Here is a 26,050-nt window from a genome sequence, read left to right as displayed (position 1 = left end):
TTGTATGCAAGTAGAGTGAGTTAAACCGAGTAGAAAAGTCCTCTATCATTTTGCGAAATTCGCAATACTTATTGAGAAATTAATTGAAAAAGATCGGCCAATCCACGCGAGTAGAAGCCGGCGCGGCCAGAAGAGACGTCCCACATTCCCACCGTAACCCCCGTACTAGGCGCGCGGCGAAGCAGTGGAAGGGACGCTGCCGCTGGCTCGCGAGCGGCGCGTAAAGCTCCTTGCACAATAGCTTTGTCGGCAACTTTATCGTTGTCGCTATCGCTATCGCTATCGCCTATTGTGCAAGGGGCTTAACGCTAAAGCTCCGCGTCGAATTATTCTCTCTCTCTCGCGCGCGCGTACGAAATAAAAAATATTATGCTGTCAGAATAAAACGCCATTCACGGTTCGAGCTTGGATCTTACAATTAGTAGCCTAATAATAATATTTTTTGTGTATTACACATAATTTTTTCTCCAACAATTTAGTAGACTGCGCGCCGACTAAATTGTCTGCAGACTTGCAACACAACAGCTCCCGTTGGAGTAGTAAAATCCTCTCCCACCCCGTAATTAAATTGATTTGATTTAACTATTACTACGTTTACGCGAGCGTTACTTTTGTAGTAACTTACGATAATTCCTTCTCGTAAACGGGATTTTGTAGTAACTTACGATAATTTACTTCGCGTAAACGTAGTATGTGACGCTAAGCATCTAAATAACTGTAAAGAATTTATTGCGAAAAATTTTATGTAGTGCACAAAAAATATTATTAGGCTACTAACAATAAGATCCAAACTCGGACCGTAAATGGCATTTTATTCTAATTTGATCATGCTGCCATTTCCTCGCCACCTTGCGGTATACAGCACGGCGCATTTTTTTTTTAAGTGGTATCCCCAGTAGGTCTAATCCACTCTCATAAAATTTAATGCAACAATTGTTCGAAGTGCCTCCCTCGTTCTTGTAAACAAAGTTCGGCCCTTCGAGTAATATTGCGCGTCGCGCGATACGCCATTTCTGGCGTGATGGTATTAAAAGCTGCGAGAATTGCTTCTCGTACTTCAGCTTCTGTACCATCACGCCTGTGCTCGATTACGGCTTTAATGTGGCCCCACACGAAATAATCCAGCACATTAAGATCTGGCGATCGCGGCGGCCAGATGATTGGGCCACCTCGACCCACCCATCTGTCCGGATAATGCGCGTTTAAAAATTCGCGTACTTGCCGAGAGAAATGTGCAGGAGCCCCGTCGTGTTGAAAAATTATTTCTGCTCTTGCATGAAGAGGAATATCTTTGAGGAGAGCAGGCAACTCATTTTGAAGAAAATTCCTGTATATCTCTCCATTTAAACGAGGCGGTAGGAAATAAGGACCGATCTAAAAATTGCCAAAAAAAATGATTTTTAAAGCTGCGAAAGAAAATTCCTTAAATAATTTTAAATGGCTCCGATGATTAAAATTAAATATGAAGAATAGGGCAAGGAAAGCCGTAACGGGATGCTCGTGTTAAATTATTTTTAATAAATATTTTTCCAACCATAGTAAACTGCGCGCCGACAAATCGTCAGACTTGAAACACAATTTTGGTTGGTGTAGTAAAATTCCCTTCCACCTCCTTAATTAAATCGTTACGATTTAATTTTTGATGCTAAGCATCTAAAAATTGTAAAGAAATTTAGTGAGAGAGAATTTTACTACACCAACCAAAATTGTGTTTCAAGTTTGACGATTTGTCGGCGCGCAGTTTGCTATAATTGGAAAAATATTTGTTTATTAAAAATAATTTAACACGAACATCCTGTTACGGCTTTCCCCCCTTGCCATATTCTTCATAATAAAATTCCTTAACTTACTAAGTAAATTTACTACTTACGATTCGGTCTGCTGTTATTCCCGCCCATACATTTATCGCCCAGCGATATTGAAATGCGCGATCTCGAACGACGCGCGACGTGCGGATTTTCTTCTGCCCAATACAGATAATTTCGTGTATTAAACACGCCATTCGGGGTGAATGTAGCTTCATCCGTCCATAGAATACGGTCGGGGAAAAAATTATTCCGCCGACACTGCGCGAGAAATCCTGTATGTGTTTCGCTGACTGTTAATATTTATTAAAAACTAACGCAAAAACATTAAATAAAGATAATAAAAATACCTTCACAAAAATAGATGCGCTGTTCTTGATCTCTCGGAAAAAGTTGCTGTACTCCCTGATGATGATACGGATGCTGTCTGTTCCGACGTAAAACACTGTGCACTTTGTATCGCGAGAAACCAGGCAGCCGAGACACATAGCGTACGCTGTACCTGGGGTTTTCTTCGAACACCTGCAGGATTCTTTCCTCATCGTTTACACGAATCTGCATCGGTGCACCAGCGTTTCGCCGATTTAAAACCACACTTCCCGTATCTCTGGCGCGTTGCACACACCTCGAAATTACTTTGTCATCGGGATGTCGTTCACGCTCGGGAAATCGTTCCGCGTAAACACGAGCCGCGCCAACAGCGTTTTCTCCGGCTATTCCGTACGCGATAATCATATCGGTGTATTCTCTTGCAGTATATCCCGCCATTTCTTTATAATTTTTATAAGACACACAGATCGAATTCTGGGCAGCGGTCATGTGAGTTCACACGAAATTTTTCACTTTTGGCTCTATTCATTTACGTGAATTTTTTTATTTTTCACGCAATCACATAACTTTCTGCGTGAAAATAGAAATTACTAAACATGAATAGTATAGGGATTTAAAGTAAAAATTACTAGCATGAAGACCCGCGATAGTCTTTTGTTGATTTGATTATTGCAAGAAAGCACAATAACCTAATCAAATCAAACAGACAAGCAATAAAATAAATATCAAAGATGAATGTGACATACAAACAAAAAGAATTATTATTAAATATATAGCAAGAAAAATCCGAATTAGTAAGAGGACGCGTAGATAGAAAAAGCGAGAGTCGGAAAAAATTGGTAAATAAATAATACTAAAAAAATTAATACTAATAAGTGTATAAAATAAAAAATAAATAAAATGCACATTTTTTAGAATACTCTATGGGATGAAGTGGCAGTCCAAGTAAATGCTGTTGACGAAGGTCCACAGAAAAGTGGAAAAGAATGGGCAAAGGTAATTTGCAATAAATATTAAGCAACAGTAACAATATCAAAATTATATAATTTCCCATTAAACAATAATGTAACTACGTTATGTATAAGACATATGTTACATTTAGATGTTATGTCCTTGTTGCTGAAATGTTTTTTGGATATATACGTATAAAGTTTGGTTTGAAAACAAGAAATGAATTCTATTATTATTTAATAATTATTGATAAAACATTGTAAATATATGCTTATTATTTTACAGACATGGAAAGATATAAAAGGATACATATTAAAAAAAGAAGCAAAGAGGCGAAGTTATACGCAAGGAACAGGAGGAGGTCCTCCTCCTAAAATAGCATTTTCTAATTTTGAAGAGGACGTTTTAAAATTACTAACACCAGAGGCAGCTGGGTTGGAAAATATTGCTGAAGGTGGAATTGCAAATGAAATAATCTCGAATAACATAATTACCTCGAAAAAAAAAACAGTGGTAATATTATACCTCAAAAAAATCTAAGTAACAAGTGGTAGACCTAATCTTTGTATCTCGAAAAATCTCGAAAAAACCTAAGCAGTAGTATCTTTACCTAAAAAAAACCGAAGTAACAAGTGGTAGACGTAATCTTTGTATCTCGAAAAATCTTGAAAAAACCTAAGCAGTAGTATTTTTATTTAAAAAAAATTATAACTCAAGTGATACACACCTTATTAAAGATGAGTCGCGCTTCAAGTGATCTATTACAATTACAAAAAAGAAATGATATCTCTTTTTAAATTACAGCGCCAATTACAGAGAGAATATACATTGAGAATCTTTGTATTTCGAAAAATCTCGAAAAAAACCTAAGCAGTAGTATTTTTATTTCCAAACATGTTGTTACCTAGAAAAAAACAGTGGTAATATTATACCTCAAAAAAATCTAATTATATATATACCTTAACAAAATTATTATTATATCACGAAATTGCGTTACCAAACTCAATCCAAGTGATATATATTTCAAAAAATTATCTCACAAAATTGTCTCACAAAAATTGTCTCACAAAATTGTCTGATAAAAATTGTCTCACAAAATTGTCTCACAAAAATTGTCTCACAAAATTGTCTCACAAAAATTGTCTCACAAAATTATTAAATTACAAAATTGTTACTTTATTCAATCCAAGTGATATCTACCTCGAAAAAACCTAAATAACAAGTGGTATCTATTTAAAAAAAAAATATGTGAAATCTTTTAATACTGCGCCAATTACAAAGAGAGAATATATATATTATATATATACCTTAACAAAATTATTATTATATCACGAAATTGCGTTACCAAACTCAATCCAAGTGATATATATATTTCAAAAAAATATATGAAATCTTTCTTTAAATTACGCCAACTACAAAGAGAATATATATATTGCTTTGAAAAATAATTGTAGTGCAACTACTCTTAAAAAATAAAACAAAATTGTGTTACCTAACTCAACCCAAGTGGTATGTATCTTTGTATTCCTGAGGATCTTTCTATCAACCCAAGTGGTAGTAGTTTTAATTCTCCTTGATAAAATTATAATATTACAAAGAATCATTTAATCATTTTAATCACAAAGAATTAAAGAGGTAACATTATAAAATAAAAATATTTAATTAAAATAAAATAAATAAATTTTTCTTGTAAAAAACTTGGCGCTGCTTTTTTAAAGTCTATCCAGACAAATTTGCATCGCGCATAAACATAAGCGTAAGAAATTGATTGGTTCAGATATATGTGCAAAAGGAAATAGACCAATCCATCTCTTTATGCATATGCTTATGCACCTATGCAAGTTTGTCTGGATAGACTTTATTAACCCTTAAATGCCACCCGGGGTCCAGCGGACCCCAGACCCTTTACAATGATATATTTTTAAATGTTCCCCCAAAAATGGAGCTCATGCTCCCATTGATGATAGTTGAGTGATTGACCTACCCGGTTGTACACTTAGCAGTACTCAGTTTATTTAATTTTTTAAATTTTTTATACTATGTTGAAATTGAAATTTTAATAATATAAGCATTTTATTCTCTTTTCTAAGCCTTGAACAACATTGAAAATAATTTTCATAACTAAATATAAAAAAATCAATGAGTAAGGAGACATTTTTCATGCTGGGGTCTTTTAGACCCCATGTGTCATTTACGAGATTCTTGAGAGGTGTGGCATTTAAGGGTTAAAAAAGCAGCGCCAAGTTTTTTACAAGAAAAATTTATTTATTTTATTTTAATTAAATATTTTTATTTTATAATGTTACCTCTTTAATTCTTTGTGATTAAAATGATTAAATGATTCTTTGTAATATTATAATTTTATCAAGGAGAATTAAAACTACTACCACTTGGGTTGATAGAAAGATCCTCAGGAATACAAAGATACATACCACTTGGGTTGAGTTAGGTAACACAATTTTGTTTTATTTTTTAAGAGTAGTTGCACTACAATTATTTTTCAAAGCAATATATATATTCTCTTTGTAGTTGGCGTAATTTAAAGAAAGATTTCATATATTTTTTTGAAATATATATATCACTTGGATTGAGTTTGGTAACGCAATTTCGTGATATAATAATAATTTTGTTAAGGTATATATATAATATATATATTCTCTCTTTGTAATTGGCGCAGTATTAAAAGATTTCACATATTTTTTTTTTAAATAGATACCACTTGTTATTTAGGTTTTTTCGAGGTAGATATCACTTGGATTGAATAAAGTAACAATTTTGTAATTTAATAATTTTGTGAGACAATTTTTGTGAGACAATTTTGTGAGACAATTTTTGTGAGACAATTTTGTGAGACAATTTTTATCAGACAATTTTGTGAGACAATTTTTGTGAGACAATTTTGTGAGATAATTTTTTGAAATATATATCACTTGGATTGAGTTTGGTAACGCAATTTCGTGATATAATAATAATTTTGTTAAGGTATATATATAATTAGATTTTTTTGAGGTATAATATTACCACTGTTTTTTTCTAGGTAACAACATGTTTGGAAATAAAAATACTACTGCTTAGGTTTTTTTCGAGATTTTTCGAAATACAAAGATTCTCAATGTATATTCTCTCTGTAATTGGCGCTGTAATTTAAAAAGAGATATCATTTCTTTTTTGTAATTGTAATAGATCACTTGAAGCGCGACTCATCTTTAATAAGGTGTGTATCACTTGAGTTATAATTTTTTTTAAATAAAAATACTACTGCTTAGGTTTTTTCAAGATTTTTCGAGATACAAAGATTACGTCTACCACTTGTTACTTCGGTTTTTTTTAGGTAAAGATACTACTGCTTAGGTTTTTTCGAGATTTTTCGAGATACAAAGATTAGGTCTACCACTTGTTACTTAGATTTTTTTGAGGTATAATATTACCACTGTTTTTTTTTTCGAGGTAACAACATATACACTACTATGCGTGTACTTGGCGCCTTTTTTTACCTTTTTTTTTAAAAAAGGTAATTTTGTACGGATATCACGCCTTTTTGTAGTATTACGCATTTTATAAACAGTATGTACAGGGTGTTATTTCGAGGTATAATACTACCACTTTGTTTTTTTCGAGGTAACAACATAATACATATATACTACTATGCGTGTACTTGGCGCCTTTTTTTTACCTTTTTTTGAAAAAGGTAATTTTGTATGGATATCACGCCTTTTTGTAGTATTACGCATCTTAATCTTAACAGAAAAAAATTACACCTTATAAAGAAATGTGTCTGAAGTTGTTAATATATATATAAACATTGTCAGACATTGCTTTTATGTAAAATATGCATCTATATTATGTTGCTTGTATAAATTATTTCTTACCAACTTTTTCCAATCATAATAACTACACACCCAATGTGACGAACTACTATACAATATTTGAATGTGTTTTTTATCTTGTGACTAGCACCACAGACGCGCGCTTCGCGCGCGCTATTTAGCTTTAACATTATGCTATTACTATTACACTATTAATTTCTTGATACACACAACTGTCAAAATATACGATGACAGCTGCAAATGAAGTAAGCGCAGTGAGAAAACCAATCAGCATCGCGGAAAAGCGGCAACAATAAATTCGACTATCGACTTAACATGCCTTTTTTTTAGAAAGGATACAGATTGAATCGTATCAGGCAATTGCCGTGTTTCTACCGGTCTATAATCGGAACAATTTTGTAAAAGTCGATGGAAATGATCCACATGTATGTCCATCAGCCATTGGCCCTGGACAATTATATTTCTGTCTGTAGGCATTAAAGTAATGTATTTTTTTGTGTGTACAGACATGTTAGTTGTTAAAAATAAGATGTTTTTCTATGACTGCTAATGCAGCTTTTTTAAAACTATAGCCGTAAACAGCCAAAATTTAGCGCTAATAGCAGCCAATGTTTGCCAGCGCTTGTGGCAGCCGTTATATAGCGCCAAAGAGCAGCCGGATTATATATATATATATATATATATTTTTTTTTTCCCAGAAGACCTGTAAAAGAAAATATATATTTACATAATACAATTTAATTTAATAGCCCGTTATTTATAGTCAAATCTTATTTCAAGACCATCTTAAGTAATGTCTTAAAATGCTTTGTGATTGACTTATCTTAAGATTGTACTTAAGACGATCATAAAAATGAGATCCGACTACGAATATCAACCAAATGAATAAAGAATGGGGGTATTAGCATCATGACAGAAGTAAAATATATTAAAGGAATTAGTTGCTGGGTCGGTTAAAATAACTCTAAAATTATGTAGGGAAGACCGGGGCTAAGTCGACATTGAGGCAAACTTGACACTAGACTTTTTGCTAATTTAAATCTATCGTAAAAACTTGCCTTTCCTACTGTAAATGCGTCTTTATGTGCTAGTATTATCAACAGGATTTGATGACATTCTGAGTTATGGTGTAATTTTTAGCGCGACATAAGCATTTTTGATGGTGAAAAGTAATTTTTCTGATCTCTCGAAAATTTCTACTCTTTCATCAAGCTTTAATCTTGCAAACCTATATGTAAGTGATTTTCATGGAAAATTTGATGCTCTATATGAATCCGATAATCGTTTTTAGATATTTTCAAAATTTTCATATTTTTGAAGTGACAAAAGTAAAAAACGACGTCCGAGGCAAAGTCAATACCACGCCGTTTCATCGGCTCCCAGTAACAAACGATGCTTGTCATGCAGCCGTATGGCTCATCATGACAAATGTATGCGTACGTCCGATCGTGAGTTTACCTGCATTAATTGTTTTTCAGACATGAGTTTAGATGAAGATAATTGAAAGTTCAACAATTTTTGTTCTCATGATTTCAAATGATTGTTCTAGCTACTTTATTCCGAATTTTTGTACTTTTTAAATACACAATAAACAATGTATTTTTATTTTCAGACAGTAAAAAATAAGTTCCAAATCAAATTGTGTCGATCAGACAAAGTGTTGAGTTTGCCCCGGCGGGGTGTCGAGTTTGCCCCGGCATTTTTCAATTCGAAAATTTGTCTTTGCGTCATTTTTCCTTTCCTGGCGGCAAAACAGAGCGACGTACAGCAAAACTTTCTGAATCAATTTTGTACCTGAAGGAACACTCTTTAAATATATACCATTAAATTTGCCTAAAAATTTTAATTAAATATTAAAAATTACCTTTGAAAAAATAGTGTCGAGTTAACCCCGGTCTCCCCTACTTTTAAAATCTTCAAATTTTTTTAAATACTTTAAAGTAGAGAAAATCGAGGGTAGTTTCCGAACGAACGGTAAGGATACAAAATCTAAAACTTTATATTTTCACAAATTATCCCGAGTGTACAAGTAGTGATTGATTCTACTAATAAAACTTTATATTTTTACAGTACAAATTATTCCCAAACGCAAGTACAAATAGTGATTGATTCTGCTCGTAAAAAACCCAGGTAGCACATAATATTAGTTATACGTTTTTTGAACGTATATATAGTTAGTTTCATAACCGTAAAGAACCATTAAGAAACGTTTGAACAAAAATGTGTTTAAAATATGATTTAAATCATGATTTAAGAAACGTATTTTTTACGTTTCTACAGTTAAAAATATTTATTAAATTTTTTCTTTCAAAATTATAATTTGCTTTATTTATATATAATAGGGTAAATATGCATTTTTAAAAAAGGTAATTTTGTATAGATATCACGCCTTTTTGTAGTATTACGCATTTTATAAACAGTATGTACAGGATGTTATTTCGAGGTATAATACTACCACTTTGTTTTTTTCGAGGTAACAACATAATACATATATACTACTATGCGTGTACTTGGCGCATTTTTTTGAAAAAGGTAATTTTGTACGAATATCACGCTTTTTTGTAGTGTTTTTAAAAACACATAAATTATGGAACATTATAAGACAAAAACCAATTCGCTGTCTGTATTTGAACTGGTACTTTACTCTTGTACGTATGGAGTACTCACGTTCAGCTCGGCGAAAGAGAATAAGCATGGAAATCTCATTGTGCATATTTTAAAAGCATATAAATTGTGGAACATTTTAAGACTAAAACCAATTTGCTATCTGTATTTGAATTGGTACTTTACTCTTGTATGTATAGGGTGCTTACGTTTGGGTCGGCTGAAGGGGATGAGCACAGAAATCTCATTGTGCATATTTTAAAAGCATATAAATTGTGGAACATTTTAAGACTAAAATCAATTCGCTATCTATATTTGAACTGGTACTTTACTCTTGTACGTATAGGGTATTCACGTTCAGGTCGACAAAAGGGAATAAGCACGGAAATCTCATTGTGCATATTTTAAAAGCATATAATTTGTGAAACATTTTAAAACTAAAACCAATTTGCTATTTGTATTTGAATTGATACTTTACTCTTGTATGTATAGGGTGCTTACGTTTGAGTCGGCTGAAGGGGATGAGCACAGAAATCTCATTGTGCATATTTTAAAAGCATAAAAATTGTGGAACATTTTAAGACTAAAATCAATTCGCTATCTATATTTGAACTGGTACTTTACTCTTGTACGTATGGGGTATTCACGTTCAGGTCGACAAAAGGGAATAAGCACGGAAATCTCATTGTGCATATTTTAAAAGCATATAAATTGTGAAACATTTTAAAACTAAAACCAATTTGCTATTTGTATTTGAATTGATACTTTACTCTTGTATGTATAGGGTGCTTACGTTTGAGTCGGCTGAAGGGGATGAGCACAGAAATCTCATTGTGCATATTTTAAAAGCATATAAATTGTGGAACATTTTAAGACTAAAACCAATTTGCTATTTGTATTTGAATTGATACTTTACTCTTGTATGTATAGGGTGCTTACGTTTGAGTTGGCTGAAGGGGATGAGCACAGAAATCTCATTGTGCATATTTTAAAAGCATATAAATTATGGAACATTTTAAGACTAAAACCAATTCGCTATCTGTATTTGAACTGGTACTTTACTCTTATATGTATAGGGTGCTTACGTTTAGGTCGGCTGAAGGGGATGAGCACAGAAATTTCATTGTGCATATTTTAAAAGCATATAAATTGTGGAACATTTTAAGACTAAAACCAATTTGCTATCTATATTTGAATTAGTACTTTACTCTTGTATGTATAGGGTGCTTACATTTGGATCGGCTGAAAGGGATGAGCACAGAAATCTCATTATGCATAATTTAAAAGCATATAATATGTTAAACATTTTAAAACTAAAATCAATTCGCTATCTGTATTTAAACTGGTTCTTTACTCTTGTACGTATGGGGTATTCACGTTCAGGTCGGCGAAAGGGAATAAGCACGGAAATCTCATTGTGCATATTTTAAAAGCACATAAATTATGGAACATTTTATGACTGAAACCAATTCGCTATCTGTATTTGAACTGGTACTTTACTTTTATACGTATGGGATACGCACGTTCGAGTTGGCCAAAGGCCAACGTGTTTTTATTTTTCCGCTACGTGTCCTACGAGCGGAGATATTGCGACGCAAAGTCGAAATGCGAAAATTTTATATTAAGATATTTCTACTAACGTCGACGTCTCTCAATATATCTCAATATATATATATATATCAGAGAAATGTAACTTTCACTTTTTCGACATTGGCGATACTATAGTATCGCCAGTTTCGATATCGCGCTCGCATTGTTATCGATCGATCTAGTAGGTAAATTAATAAGCGAAGATATTACGACGTAAAGTCCAAACAAATGTAAAAATTTTATTTATTAAGATACTTCTTCGTAAGATACGTCGGTCTCTCAATATATGACACTAGACATTACAGACGCGCGCGCTTCGCGCGCGCCATTTAGCTTTAACATTATGCTATTACTATTACACTATTCCCTAATAGCCAAATGCTAGCAGAATGCCGACAGTATGCCAGCAGATCCGAGCATGACCATCGAGCAGATTCCTGTCCCCTGCGTCCTCATTAAGCTTATTTTCTAGCAGCACGATCTGCTGCCCACAATGTAATCGCAGAAACGCGGCAGAAATCGTGCACAACATGCAGTCACAATGTGATAGTAAAAATGTAGCAAGAATTGGACATGAGCCATATGAGCTAATAACAGCAGAAACACAGCAGAAATGGTGCATGGCCTGCTGTCACAATATGATGGCAAAAATTAATATAGCTAGAAGAGCTCACTATAACGTACTGGTTATTTATATATAATTTATTCTCTCCTATTACCATAAATAATATTTCAGTGGAAAGAATTGTTATTAATGACAGTAATTATACTATCAATTCAAAAGTATGCCACATTATAAGAGTGGACTCCACAATACAACTGATACAAGTTGTGCAGTACCGTAATTTATACCGAAGATAATAGACAAGGTAATATGTTTATCGAAATTAATAAATATCTTCTCGTTATATATAAATTTAATTCATATTATATGTATTTAATTCATAAAATTTCTTATACAATATACATATTATTTTACAGTTCAAAGACCAAGAGGCAGAGCCACGGGGATACGGCGGCAAGAAGAAAGATTTATGGCCTTTCTGTACAGACTTTCATCACCATACTATCATTGGGGCATTAGACGAGGCAGAGGCAGAGGCAGACAGTATAGATAGATCCATTATATTATATATATACTTCCATTATATTATGTACTCTTATATCACGTAAACAATGTAATTTATGTATCATCGAACATTTATATTTTGTCAGATAGAAATAAAAGTAAATATTAAACTATTATATCCAATGCCGATTTGCTTATTTCAAAATATTAATTTATATGATATAACATAATCCTTATCTATTATATGAATTTAAAATGCGATATTTACATAATTGTTCGTTTTGATACAAAAAAACAACTTGCGATTATTTCCTAAAGTTCTTCCTAATTAAAGATGTTTATGACCTGTTACACGAAATCAAAGAACATGTACATGTCTTCAACAACAATTTATACATCTTTAATTCGATTCTGATGGAGCTGCTGGCAGAACATGCACCTGTTGTGCTTTACTGGCATTATACACTTGTCCCGGACTAAATGGCTCTAATCGAGGACCAGATCCTAAATCATTTTTATTACGGACGATATCTTAAAATGGAAACAAATAAAACAGTTACAGAAATTTATACAACTCAGAGGCAAACGTAATATCTTTTTCTTTCAAAAATTATAGCAAATATCTACAATAAAAATTTCATGAATTTGTTCATAAATCAAATAAAACGTACACATATGTAGACATATAATGTAAAATACTTAAACTTACCATTTTTCGATTCTGTTGCGGGTATGTATCGAGATAATCTAACAACAGGGAGAGGCAAATAACCACTTGTCAGAGGCATCACATCTAATGTGACGCTTTGTTTCTCTACTATTTCTAACGATACAATGCCTGCTGTCCGACCACACACCGCCCACATAGTTTGGTCCGCCAGAACCTCATACATTAACTGTGGAGGAGGATTTGGACTAAGACTAGGCATGCGCATCACTGTAAGACACAAGTGGCACATACTACCAGCACGACAAAACTCTCCTCCACCACCACTTGCTTCAACTTTCGAGGATACTGTGAATAAAGTCTGGAAAGCATCGTAATGTAATGCAATTTTTACAAGTGTACATAGTGATCCTACATTATTACATCATCATTAATCCACAACTTCTCATTTAAAGTAAATAAAATATTTAGATAGATATATAACATATAATTTTATACATATATATATATATATATATATATATATATCAATTAATAATGAATAGTTGTTCTTACCACATAATCTGTAATATCAAAGTTGCATCTGTAAACACTACATGCTTTCTCAATTCTCTCAAGATTATGTATATGTAGTGGATCATCGTCAACATGTGTATTATTTAATTCTTCAGTATCATTGACTGATATATATTTTACACGAAAGTCAGTCTTTATTGGTATCGTGGATTTCTCATCTTTTGATGAGATCTCAAATTCCCACATAAAAGAAACGTTCATTCCATTGCCTATCACTAATTTTTGACCCGCGACAGAATTTAAACTTTTAAAGTTAACGTCTATTGACGAAATTGTCATTAATTCAGGTTCAGTTAATTGTAGAAGTTGACTTGTCAAGCCAGTCACGACAATTTGAATGAATTTTCTTTGTTTTGCTGTATGAAGTTTCATACTTGACATCAATGGTGGACCAAAATGCAACGATATGCTTTCTTCCAAACCCCATGGACATTGTATACTAAAAAAAAAAGTTAAGTTATAATATTCATTGTGCGAGAAATAGAATAAAATTACAAGTGTTAAATACTTTATGTTCCATAGATGAAGCATCCTTCTTTGGTGGTAATTCAGCTAAGATCTTTAACTGCACTCTTATAGTTTGAAATGGTTCGCACGTTGGCAATGGTGTCTCTAACTCCTTCACCATTACTTTTTCAACACTTTGTGATTGCACTGTCAATCCGCGTGATGTGCGTAATTTTAATTTCATTTCTTCGGTTATCTTTGTACTTCCGCTCGAAATAACTAATTCAATATCTTGAATAAGACCTGCCAGTAAATCTCTGCCACAATTTACGGATATCGTTGGCTGCGTCTTTGCTACTTCGTAACATAATCGTGGATTCAGTACGGGCGATAAAAACTCTAATTTTTCTTCTATCACCAGTGATAATTGGCTAACTTTGTATAAACCCGGTTGATTTACTCGCCTTGTTAAGACAAATGTATTTATACCGGGTTTTATAACGAATTCATCACAGGAGAGCGCTTTGCTAAAATCACCCTTTGTATTGATTGAAGGTTTTCTATGCTTTGCACTGTCTGAACGTCTCACGAGCGGTTTCATATTTTTATTAATAACACTAGCAGCACCAAGACTCCTATCTTCCTTGTAATCCAAATCAGTATCAGCTCCCTGCCGTCAATATATAATCCGGCCAATCAAATCATGTGATTCCGTAGAGTCTAGACACAGACATTTCTCTTCCGCATCCGTACAGATGAGCCACTAAGATAGATCACAAAAAGTACGGAGTGGGCATTAGAGGTGGGATTACTCTCTCGGAATCAGGCACTGCCTGGAACAGCACTGGTGATCTCTGATCCACTGTCGTGAACTGCATGATACTAGCTATGTTACCACATCGATAACAATAATTTGGGACCGACCACACTGTGACGAGTTTGTCATTAAACATGTACCTATAACCTGCATGATAAAAATATGCGTCATCAATACATACTTCCGAGATATTTAAAAAAATCTGCGACAGAAATATTTGAGCAAAGACATACCTTCCTGAACTAATTGGTGCGCCCTACAGATGAGTTTAAGATCATTCACTTCCATGAACATGTAAGTCACTTTACTGCCAAACAGCCAGCCTGCACCACGCGGACTTACTGTCCATGTTTCTACATCTTCTGGATCGGACCAGACCAAATCACAGAAAGCACCTGTAATATGGCAATTAAGCAACGATATTTTATTATTATTGTACAATAACAGTAAATATCCAGTCATGTAACTTTTAATTATTATGTAACTTTTGCAATAACATATCACTTTATACAATTAATACCTTTGTGTGGAATCTCTTGATTTCTTTCAATCGTTCTAATTTGATCTAGTGTTCTAATAGCTGGAGACAATCCACCGTGTACACAAAGAACCTGTTCATCAATTAACTAAAACAGAATTTTATTCGAGCGTAATCAAAAGTGGAGTTATACCCTACAACAGTACTTCCACGCATTAGCATTGCCGTACTTGTTTTGGCATTCATCTAGAACAGAAAATGAAGAGACCAATGAAATCAAAGCTTTATTATACACAAATGTAAAAAAAGCCCAGAAAAGAAAGTATCGTTGCGCACTTACCGTAAAATCCAAATAAACGTGCGTGATTTGTCTAGTTTCGTGATTACCGCGTAGTAACGTTATCCTGTCGGACCATTTAGCTTTAAGTGTGAGCAGACGAGTAAACGTTTCTAAGCTATAGTAGCCCCGGTCGACAAAATCTCCCAGGAATATGTAATTTGTATCTGGCACGGGGCCACCGTTACGAAACAGTTCCTCTAAATCATAGAACTGTAACAGCACAAAAACATGAACAATCTGATGTATATTAATATCACGATTGTGTACAAATAACTATACAGCTACAGAATATTAAAATCGAAAAGTTGTGAGGCAATAGATAATGGAAGACTAATATTGTTGCGACGCTAATTCGGAAGATTAAAAAAAACTTTACGTCGATCCCGTAGCGGTGAGCAAGGATGCTCCGACTTTGAGGTTAGTACAACATTCATCGCACGATACTGTTATAATTGCAAATCGGAAACGTACCTCGAGTCCAGCTCTTCTGCGATCAACGAAGTCGGGATCGAACTTGTCAGTCGTCACTTTCTGCCAAGCGTAGAGAACCTTTTCCGGCAGCGGTGGTAACACGATGTAGGGATACGAAATCTCCAGATAAGCACGAAGCAATTCAAATTCAGTATATCGCCGGCACGATTACGGTGTTACTACCGTTTCACGTACGCGCGTTGTCGCACCTTACCTCGCGACAGCGTGCGGCTCGTGCAAACGCTAACGCACGGCCGCAATCGCGCGGCAGAAACGCCTCGTGTGAACAGGCTACCTCTCGCTCCGCGCGTATTACCGTATCTCTCGAGATAGGTTAACTGATGTGTGACAGCGCGCTAAACGCACTATCTGCACTCGCGCAGTACACATACACACACGTATACATATGTGCATATCGAAACTGGCGATACTAGCACCGCCCTGGTGTCGAAAAAGTGAAAAGGACGCGACTCCAGCCAATGAAATGATGGCATGGCATGAGAGACGGTCGACGTAGAAGTAGAAGTAGTATCTTAAAAATAAATTTTCACATTTGGACTTTGCGTCGCAATATTTCCGCTCGTAGGGCACGTAGCGGAATATTATAAGAGAAACCCCCCCCCAAATCGACCCAAGCTATCGATCAAGCCTACTTAAAACTTGATCCGTTCACTCGTTATATGAGATCTCAACATCTCGAGTACTCGCAACTCGTCGCGTCGCGTAAAAGAGTCACGGTCGGTCTCGCTCCGCGTGTACTTGGCGCGAGACACTACCGTGTCTCTTGACTTATGATGTAGAACAAATAAATCCAGAAAATGCACAAGCAGAAGAAATAGAAATGAGAGTAGATAATGAACAAGACTTGGAAATACATTTAGCAGCAAGAGAAGAAGAATATGAAAATATACCACCAAATCAAAACTCATTACTAATAAGAAATACAAGAAGAGGTAACTAATTAAAGATCACACTATATATTTTTATATGTTACACGTATATATATATACAAAATGTATTTTTTATTATATATAATAAAATGTATTATATATAATAAAATGTATTATATATAATAAAATTTATTATATATAATAAAATGTATTTCTATAATAAAAAAAACATTTAAGTTGCAGGTAGTTCAATACAACAGCTATCACGTGATATGATAGATATGCAAAGTGAAAAATTGCAATTAAAAAAAAAAGAAATAGAGCTGAGAGAAGAGACATTAAAAGTACATAAAAAAATCTTGTGTGAGTTGAAGAACATAAGATCTCTTCTAGCAACCAGTGATACAAATAGTGAAACAATAGATAGCGATACTTAAATTTATTTTTATTACTGTCGTCTTTATTTCTTTATTTCTCGTTGATATTTAATGGTATATGTGTGTTGCATACACAATTATAGTCCTAAAAATAATAAATTTATATTTTTATGTACTTTATTATTAATATATGTGATATATATGTGACTGCAATATTAATTATATAAATGTGTTATATTAATTATATTAATATTAATGTACTCAATAAAAACATATATTTTTGTGAAAAAATACATTTTAATACAAATTTTGTATACAAATATAATATATATATTTATATAAACATATATACTACACACAAACATATACTACACATGCACGTATATATGCACACACACATACACACATACATATTTAGCTTTTGTTCTAAAAGTAACAATTTTAAGTAAAGTATCTTTGTATTATGGCTTCTCGTACAATATTTCCTCTTGCACGCATATTAGCATTATTTGGTAATCTGTCGTCAATCACTTCATCTTCTACATCGTCATCTCTATAAATGTCATTCTCTGGAACATTGTGATGCTTAGCAATATTATGCAATACGCATGTTGCATTTACTATACGTGCTAAAACAAATAGTTATAAAATTTTAATATTAATTAATCTATCTCTAAATATTAATCTATCTTCAAAGATATTTTATTTATAAAAAAATATATAATTAAATAATGTTACCTGCAAATTCTGGTGTATAATGCAAAGCTCTTTCTTTACGCAAGCATCTCCATCTGCCTTTCAGAATTCCTATTGTTCTTTCAACTGAACATCGCGCTCTTGCATGACAATCTGTATACAATGCACCTGGAGATCTGGGTGCTTGATTCAATTTTGGTGTCATTAAATATGGTAATAAAGGGTAACCAGAATCTCCTAAACGCATAAAATTAAATTGTATATATGATGTATGACGTATAACTATACATATGTAAATAATAAATATATCATATAGAGAGTTTTCCAGCAAGACACTGTGCTACAGTGTCCACTAGTGTGAGTGAGACAATATTATACACATGTCTGTACATATGTTCTTTTTCACACTAGTGGACACTGTGTTACATAGTGTCTTGCTCGAAAGGTCCCATATAAGTAAACTTTAGATATAAAAATAAAATATTTGTACACATTTTATATAGGGGAGACCGGGGCTAAACAGTCCGTTTTTTTTCGGTGCCGATTTTTAACAACAAAATAAATAATTGTAGTTAAATGTGGTATATTACTGTAAAGAGTGAACCTTTAGCTACAAAATTTATATAGGAAATTTTTGTATATGTTGCTTTGTTTAACCGGTATAGAGCAAAAACGACAACGGTGGAAAAATTGAAATCTCAAAAATGCCGGGGTATAACAGTCTGCACTGCATTTTCGATACATATACGTACATCTAATCCTAAAAAATAATAGGATACATTTTAATAATTGTTTTTTAAGAAAAAAATATAAAAATTTATTTAAAATTTTTATGCGAAACATTATTAAAAAATAGTTACGAGGGTTCCTCTTTCCGCAGAAGTCACTCGCCCGACTTGTTTCACTCCTCGACGTCCGATGACTCTATTCGGTGTCTGAACGGTTGTAATTCCCGTCTCATCCATATTCCATATGCAGTGAGCCCGAAAATGTCTTGGAAATGCACCCGGACTGCTTACTGACCGATTAGCCCCAAACACAAGTTTCAGGTTTGATCGCCCACGAAATATTAGAAATCAACGATAATGAAAAAACTACACTGGATTCGTGTTCAGCATGCATTACTCTTTATAATCACGTACCTCGAGATTTGGAGAGCAAATATTATTGCAGATATTACAAAATTTCCACGCGCAGAAAATGTAACTTTCACCTTCCGAAAACACGTTTGCCCTCGTAAAAATCATAACACGGCAGGTAACCTGCCGAAACTCCGTTGGTCACATGGGTACTATAAGCAGCGTTTACAATGTTAATAGCGAGTTCGCACAATATACAGGTTCCGAGATATTTGATTAGACGTATTTACCCCGTAGACGTTTTAGCCCCGGTCTCCCCTACCTATTAACCATACGTTTCGTCTTCCAGTTTCATATTCTCTTAACATATATCTCGATAACTGAGAGGAATTCCACACTCTGGCATCATGTGTACGGCCACCATGATTTGCTTTTACTGCTAATATTTTATTGTAATAATCACACACCTATAATAAGTATATATAAACACATTATGTTCTTATGTTACACAAATATTAAGACATTGTACGTATTAATTTATACATATATAAGTATCAACTTACAATCATGACATTCAAAGAATGATATAACTTCCTATTAATATATAAATGTTCTCTATTTTTTTCTGGTGGCCAAATCGCTATGTGTGTGCCATCGATAGCTCCTATTGTGCCTGGGAAATTAGTATTAATAAAAAATCTAAAACATAAGAAATTTTATTTCTTAATTATATATGTTAAATAAGATTATAATATCTTTTTTATCATATTAACAAGATAAAACAGATAATAACTTAATTACAACTTACTGTTGCTGAATAGCCTGAATTTCATTTGGTTGTGTAGGAAATTTTATCCAGTCAGGCATTATAATATTGATGGCGTCTACAATTTGTTTGATGTACCACATTACTAACAGATGACTGACAGATGCAACTTAAAAAGTCTTGTCCGACTCTTCTCTGATAGGAGCCAGAACTTAAAAAATTTAATGTTGCAAAAACCTATAATTAATTAATAAAATATATATATTATCTACAAAATATCCATCTTTATAACATCTCAGATTGTTTTTTATGTATATATATTATACTTTATGTATATTATATTATATGTATATATCTTTATTCAATTATACTTTTAATTCCAATGGAATTGCTGTGTCTCTAACAGCTGGTTGCACATGAGGTCGCAGATGTTCACACAATGCCAACGTAGCATCTTTTGATAGTCTATATTTTAACAAAATATATAAATCGTATGTATACATACACAGACTATAATGTTACAGATGTGCTATAATTTCAACTTTATCATATAAAATAAGTATAGTGTGTAAAATATAAATTTATTGAGTTAAAATACTTATACATATATATATCTCATTAATATTTTTATCAAGTTGAATATTATTTGCTGCAATTTTTTTTACTTACCGATATAAAGAAATAAATTGTGAGTCCAATATATCAAACGGGTTAGTTGTATCCCGTAGGTGTTTTCTTTGTAATTTTAAAAATCTTTTCTGTTCTTCTTCAGCAGCGAGTTGAATTATCCACCACGCTGCAGCCATGATCTGGTAATACAAGTCTCTCTCACAATGACACTAGATTCTCACTTTTCCGCCAACAAATTTGATGGCGAAACAGTTCGCGTGAAGAGTTTCACTTTTCGATGTTTCGCCGGATTTCATGATCACGAGTTCACGTGGAACTTTTCACTTTTCGCCTTTCCGCCCTAGGGGAAAAGTTACATGATCGCTGCCCTGGGCACCTACTGTTGTGGAACGACGAGATCGAAAGAAAGCCGCGGCGATAACAAATGCTTTATTTGTTCCTAAGGTCATTTGTTTCAAACGCTGCTCATCAAACGTGTGTGAAGTTAGCCCCGCACTTTTTGAATTTTCACTTTTTTTTTATTGTGCCGTATTGTGCTACGTTTGTGCTGTATTGTGCCGCAAACCGCAACTCCGTAACTCAAAGCGTATTCGAGAAAATTAAAAAAAACAAAATTTTTGATAGCCCCGCACTTTTCGAATTTTCAGTTTTTTTTTATTGTGCCGTATTGTGCTGGATTTGTGCTGACTTGTGCCGCAAACGCGAGATTGATAACTTCGATAACAATTAAGAAAAAAAATAAAAACAAAATTATACTAGCCCCGCACTTTTATCGAAATAAACCCATTTTTTTTTTGGTTGATAGATAATAATTTGTTCCACGTTGTGCCGTTGGAATAAACTCGATATATCTTTTCGTTGGGCAGATAAAAAATATTAAATTTCTAAACAAAATAACAAATAATTACTTTTAAAACGCATTTATCAAACTTCTGTAAACTGTGCTGAGTTTTGCTAGATGAGTACAACAAAGAAATGGCCAAAAATGCATAGAAAGTTGCAGGGGTTGAAAATAATGGGCTAAGGGAGGGGGAGAAATGGGGGTGAGAAAAAAAATTTTACAATTTAAAATTTTTTAAAATTGTGCCGGATTGTGCTAGGCGAGTACAATAATTTTCCCTAATGACAAAATGTCCGCAAATCGTTAGTTTTCGCAGCACAACCATCTAGAGAAAGCAGTTTTTAGGAATTCCAATTTTCAAATCGCTATAACTTTTGAACCGTGACAGGGAATGAAATTTTGCGATTTGTGCTGAGTTGTGCTGGACGGGCACAACAAGAAAACGGCTAAAAAAGAATCGAAAGTCGCAGGGGTTGAAAATAATGAGCCAAAGGGGATGGGGGTGAGAAAAGAAATTCACATTTTTAAATTTTTTAAAATTGTGCCGGATTGTGCTAGGCGAGTACAGTAACTTTCCCTAATGACAAAATGTCCGCAAATCGTCAGTTTTCGCAGCACAACCGTCTAGAGAAAGCAGTTTTTAGGAATTCCAATTTTCAAAGCGCTATAACTTTTGAACCGTGACAGAGAATGAAATTTTGCGACTTGTGCTGAGTTGTGCTGGACAGGCACAACAAAAAAACGGCTAAAAAAGAATCGAAAGTCGCAGGGGTTGAAAATAATGAGCCAAAGGGGATGGGGGTGAGAAAAGAAATTCACATTTTTAAATTTTTTAAAATTGTGCCGGATTGTGCTAGGCGAGTACAGTAACTTTCCCTAATGACAAAATGTCCGCAAATCGTCAGTTTTCGCAGCACAACCGTCTAGAGAAAGCAGTTTTTAGGAATTCCAATTTTCAAATGGCTATAACTTTTGAACCGTGACAGGGAATGAAATTTTGCGACTTGTGCTGAGTTGTGCTGGACGGGCACAACAAGAAAACGGCTAAAAAAGAATCGAACGTCTGGCTATCTCGATATCTCTCTCCGATGCCTCCTCCGTATACGGAGCGGTGGGGAGAGTCGCGCTGCTATTGTTTCCAATGCTTCGACTCACGAAGGTCTCTCTTGCACGTCGTGAGACAGCCTCTTCATCTGTCTTCAATTCTTCATCACAGTAGCAGCGCTGTCCCCTCCACTTGATACTCGTCAGAGAAACAATAGCAGCGCGACTCTCCCCACCGCTCCGTATACGGAGGAGGCATCGGAGAGACATATCGAGATAGCCAGACGTTTGACCGCATCGTGCGAATCGCGCAGGATACATTTACGTTTGCTTGATTAAAAATTCAGCATTTGTTGGACGAAATAAAATACGCTTATATTCTGTCCATACATCTCAATCTTACAGCTTCAAGTATGGCACCGGTGGACATGTTAGAAAAACTTTTATTATGTCCCAAATATAAATGTATTTTGGATGAAAACGGGAAACCAGTAACTCCGATTACTGGCCGAAATCCGTTATATATAAAGAAGTAAGTTCTTTGTTAGAAAAAAAATATCACCGAAATATATTTATACCATTCTATTGCAAAATAGATATGGATTATACGACAAGCTTTTAAGTTATCATAATTTGGATAGACCTGCAAATACGACAATTGACACATCTATTGATGATGAGGAATCATTTAACTTGTCATATACAGAAAAAGATTTAGAATTTGACCTTAATATTCCTTTAAAAACGTGGCATGATATAGACTGCGAATCAGTGATTTATAAATGTAATAGCAAGGTACAAAGAAATATTACAACACATTACGACGTCGTAAATGGACAAACACTATTTTTGAATTAATACATGAAACTACGAAGTTACCATGTGCATTTATGTTCAAACGATGTAAGATATCGGAAACGGGCATTTATGCAACTGTATATGCAAGCTGTCCAGATTGCAAATCTAATTTAATTGGTAAAATTATTAATGTACCTAAAGATAATACAGATGTTCGAATGGAATGCCGTGTAAGAAACTTTAATGCAAACATTAAGCATACAAAAAAACGTCCACTGAGTGGAGAAAAAAGAGTGGAGATATCGCAATCTCTCGCGACAGGTGCGTTATCAGCAACGACATGGCGAAGGCAAGAGGCTGCAAAATTAATGAATTTGTACGATTCAGAGCCACCACATTTATACAAAGCCTCTACTTTGAGAAAGGCAAAACAAGAGAGACAGGATTTAAACTTGCAAATAAAAGGATCGTGCGCATTCACGAATCTTCAAAGTATGAAGTATAATAACCATGCAGGTTCTATTCATTGTATAGGGTATGATCCATTTTTCATTCATTATTGGACACCAGAACAAATGATTATTTATTTAGAATATCACGACATACTCTACATTGATGCAACTAGCTCGTTAATAAGAAAATTCAAGTTACCAAATACCCAGGGGGAAATGGTAAATCGGATCGACATCGATCAGACGTCGATGGCGTCTACAGCTTTCCCAGATCGAAATAGCAAATCAGATCGACGTCGATCAGACGTCGATAGCATTTACAACTTCGATCGATTATCTGTAGACGCCATCGACGTCTGATCGATGTCGATCAGACGTCGATAGCATTTACAACTTCAATCGATTATATATAAGTTTAAATTAAAATATAATATATTAAAAAATTAAACGGGTCTCAATTCCTATCTACCATAAATAAACGGACATGAGGATTTTACCTGCTTTTGATTACAAATAAACTCATTCATTTTTTTCGACACATAAAATTAGAAAAATTATGTATATACATGCAGGCACAAAATATAGCGTGAGTTGATACAAAATAACGCTGTATTTTGTCCATCTTGTATATAATTGTATATGTATATGTATATGAAAAATTATACATATGCTATCTATATTATTGTATATTTTTTTATTATATAATTATTATATAACTATTATAATAATTATCATATAATAAGATTTTTATAATTATATAACATGTATAAATATATATAAAATATAATATGTTTTAACTTTAAATTTTGACCGTTGAAACTATAAAGAGTACATCATATATGCAAACAGATTCACGATTTTTAAAACAGTTGCAAATTAAAAGATCGAAGGGCCGCTCAGCGCTGAGCGCTCACGGACGTGGTTCCTCTTTTGTGTGTGTACTCCCTCTATCTCCGTTTCACGGGACCGCGTCCATGCGGCCTCGAACGACCAATGCGATTACATCGCCCGCGACGCACGATATCCAATGAGCGTGCTGCGACGAGTGCAAGGTTATGTTCGTTGGATATCGTGTATCGCGCGCGATTGACGTGATCGTGCTTGTCTGCCGAGGCCATCACAGTATACTGCAGCTGTGTTTCGTGTCTGGCATCACTGCTGAGAGTGCTGAGTCGTGCTATTTAATAAAGTCAGCAATCAATTATCGAAAATGAGTGAAAGTCCACCGGTAAGTTTTTCATAGTGTTATTTCTCATTTATCTGTTTTTAACTTCAAGAATTCTCGTTTTCGAAATCTACATATATATTTGGTCGATTTAGATTACCTTTTGTAAGTTTATTGTTTACTTATTTACTCAATAGCAACCTATATCGTCGTTTGATGTTATCATAATATCAATATTTGGTTATTATTGGTTATTATAATGTCAAAATGACATCAGATGATCGATAGCTTTCTACTTGTTTTGTGTTCTTAAAGAGTCTATAGACAATTATGATTACTTCATAAATAACTTATGAAATATAATTTTTATATAGTTCATAATTTGTTAATAAATATTTGTTCAGGTTTATTTAATTGGAAACGTTGTGTGCTCTCATATGCTTTACTTTATAACCTTATTATGCAGGTTAAATGTTATCGATCATCAATAATTCCACTATATATATATATATATATATATATATATATATATATATATATATATGTAGAGAGAGAAAGAGAGAGAGAGAGAGAGAAATTATGTACAAAAAATAAAAAAAATAATATTCTTTTACATCTATCGTATGTATATCTATTTAGTACACTCCAATCAAAGTAAAATGCATACTGAGCGGTTGTAGTACCGAATGCACTCATTGTATCAACTAAATGTCTAATAGATGTTTTATAGACGTCGATATTAAGATCTAGATAGCGTCGAAATTCAGAGAGTTGAACGTCTATGTAGATGCATCTATAGATCTCATTTAGACACGTCTAAAAGACGTCGATTCAATGTCGATCCGATGTACCAATTCTCCCTGGGATGGAGAGCTATCATCCCATATATATTTATATCAGGCCGTCACGAGTACTTCCAATTATAAAATGCCAGTATTTCAAATGTTGAGCGCAGTGCAAAACGTAAATGCGATTCAATATTGGCTGAGTGAATTTTTGCGTATAGGATCGATTCGAAAGGCAGGTTTTCCAATTCCTCGATCAGTCATATGTGATTTTGATATGGCGTTACTCAATGCTATTGCAAAAGCTTTTGGCCAATACTCAAACTTAAAACAATATTTAACGACTTGTTTTACTTTAATTGTAAAACAGGATACTGTAGAAAAGCCAAAGTGCTTCATACGTCTTGATATTTGTCACTATATGCATATGGTGTCTAGATGGAAATTCTTTTCGAAATTAAATCCTAAAGTAAAAAATTTTTATATACGCGCTATGGCCTTATTGACAAAGCAGACAAATTTTTCTCAATTTGTTGAATTAACAAGATGCATTCT

General features: G+C 33.8%; 2 protein-coding genes, 2 long non-coding RNA genes and 2 pseudogenes across 7 annotated transcripts in view; 3 read left to right on the top strand and 3 right to left on the bottom strand.

Annotated features, from left to right (window-relative positions):
* LOC139782335 (uncharacterized) overlaps nucleotides 1–26,050 on the top strand; it is a 97,442-nt gene that overhangs the window by 8,669 nt on the left and 62,723 nt on the right. The window lies entirely within an intron of this gene.
* On the bottom strand, nucleotides 922–2,573 carry LOC139782325 (uncharacterized; annotated as a pseudogene).
* On the top strand, nucleotides 2,438–5,634 carry LOC139782333 (uncharacterized; annotated as a pseudogene).
* On the top strand, nucleotides 6,279–6,929 carry LOC139782336 (uncharacterized). The gene is made up of 2 exons (XR_011720856.1): nucleotides 6,279–6,386; nucleotides 6,472–6,929. It is a non-coding gene; the product is annotated as an uncharacterized lncRNA (long non-coding RNA).
* Nucleotides 12,007–14,744, bottom strand: LOC139782346 (trafficking protein particle complex subunit 10-like). Its single transcript, XM_071721343.1, has 5 exons — nucleotides 14,653–14,744; nucleotides 13,927–14,543; nucleotides 13,399–13,862; nucleotides 12,886–13,204; nucleotides 12,007–12,707 (listed from the first exon to the last, which is right to left on the bottom strand). Exons 1-5 carry the CDS (start codon nucleotides 14,742–14,744, stop codon nucleotides 12,577–12,579), a joined length of 1,623 nt encoding a protein of 540 aa, XP_071577444.1. The 3' UTR covers nucleotides 12,007–12,576.
* LOC139782344 (putative nuclease HARBI1) lies at nucleotides 17,666–20,011 on the bottom strand. Of its 4 annotated transcripts, XM_071721341.1 has the most exons (5): nucleotides 19,823–20,011; nucleotides 19,578–19,713; nucleotides 19,337–19,481; nucleotides 17,978–18,172; nucleotides 17,666–17,868 (listed from the first exon to the last, which is right to left on the bottom strand). In XM_071721341.1, the coding sequence occupies exons 1-5, from the start codon at nucleotides 19,921–19,923 to the stop codon at nucleotides 17,681–17,683; spliced, it is 765 nt and encodes a 254-aa protein (XP_071577442.1). In that variant the 5' UTR covers nucleotides 19,924–20,011; the 3' UTR covers nucleotides 17,666–17,680. The 4 variants fall into 4 exon arrangements, 1 of the variants encoding a protein (XP_071577442.1); XR_011720858.1 differs by lacking the exons at nucleotides 17,666–17,868; nucleotides 17,978–18,172; nucleotides 19,337–19,481; nucleotides 19,578–19,713; nucleotides 19,823–20,011 and adding exons at nucleotides 18,180–18,695; nucleotides 18,796–18,953; nucleotides 19,078–19,299; XR_011720859.1 differs by lacking the exons at nucleotides 17,666–17,868; nucleotides 19,337–19,481; nucleotides 19,578–19,713; nucleotides 19,823–20,011 and adding an exon at nucleotides 19,078–19,299 and having other exon boundaries at nucleotides 18,083–18,172.

Source organism: Temnothorax nylanderi, unplaced genomic scaffold (assembly GCF_030848795.1).
Source record: "Temnothorax nylanderi isolate EJ_2023f unplaced genomic scaffold, tnyl_v1.0 TNYL_tig0405_pilon, whole genome shotgun sequence".
In the NCBI taxonomy this organism is placed as follows: domain Eukaryota; kingdom Metazoa; phylum Arthropoda; class Insecta; order Hymenoptera; family Formicidae; genus Temnothorax; species Temnothorax nylanderi.
The sequence above is the reverse complement of the archived record's forward strand: the minus strand, read 5'-3'. Positions and strand labels throughout refer to the sequence as shown.

Bases quoted from the DNA above. Each gene is read 5' to 3' on its own strand.
- LOC139782344 (XM_071721341.1), bottom strand. From the start codon at position 19,923: ATGTGGTACATCAAACAAATTGTAGACGCCATCAATATTATAATGCCT. The intron at 19,482-19,577 runs GTAAGTTGATAC...TACTTATTATAG, and splicing joins ATTCTTTGAATGTCATGATT to GTGTGTGATTATTACAATAA. The intron at 17,869-17,977 runs GTAACATTATTT...TATTTGTTTTAG, and splicing joins TTATACACCAGAATTTGCAG to CACGTATAGTAAATGCAACA.
- LOC139782346 (XM_071721343.1), bottom strand. From the start codon at position 14,744: ATGCAGTTCACGACAGTGGATCAGAGATCACCAGTGCTGTTCCAGGCA. The intron at 13,863-13,926 runs TATTTAACACTT...TAACTTTTTTTT, and splicing joins TTCATCTATGGAACATAAAG to TTAGTATACAATGTCCATGG. The intron at 13,205-13,398 runs GTAAGAACAACT...GATGCTTTCCAG, and splicing joins TTGATATTACAGATTATGTG to ACTTTATTCACAGTATCCTC.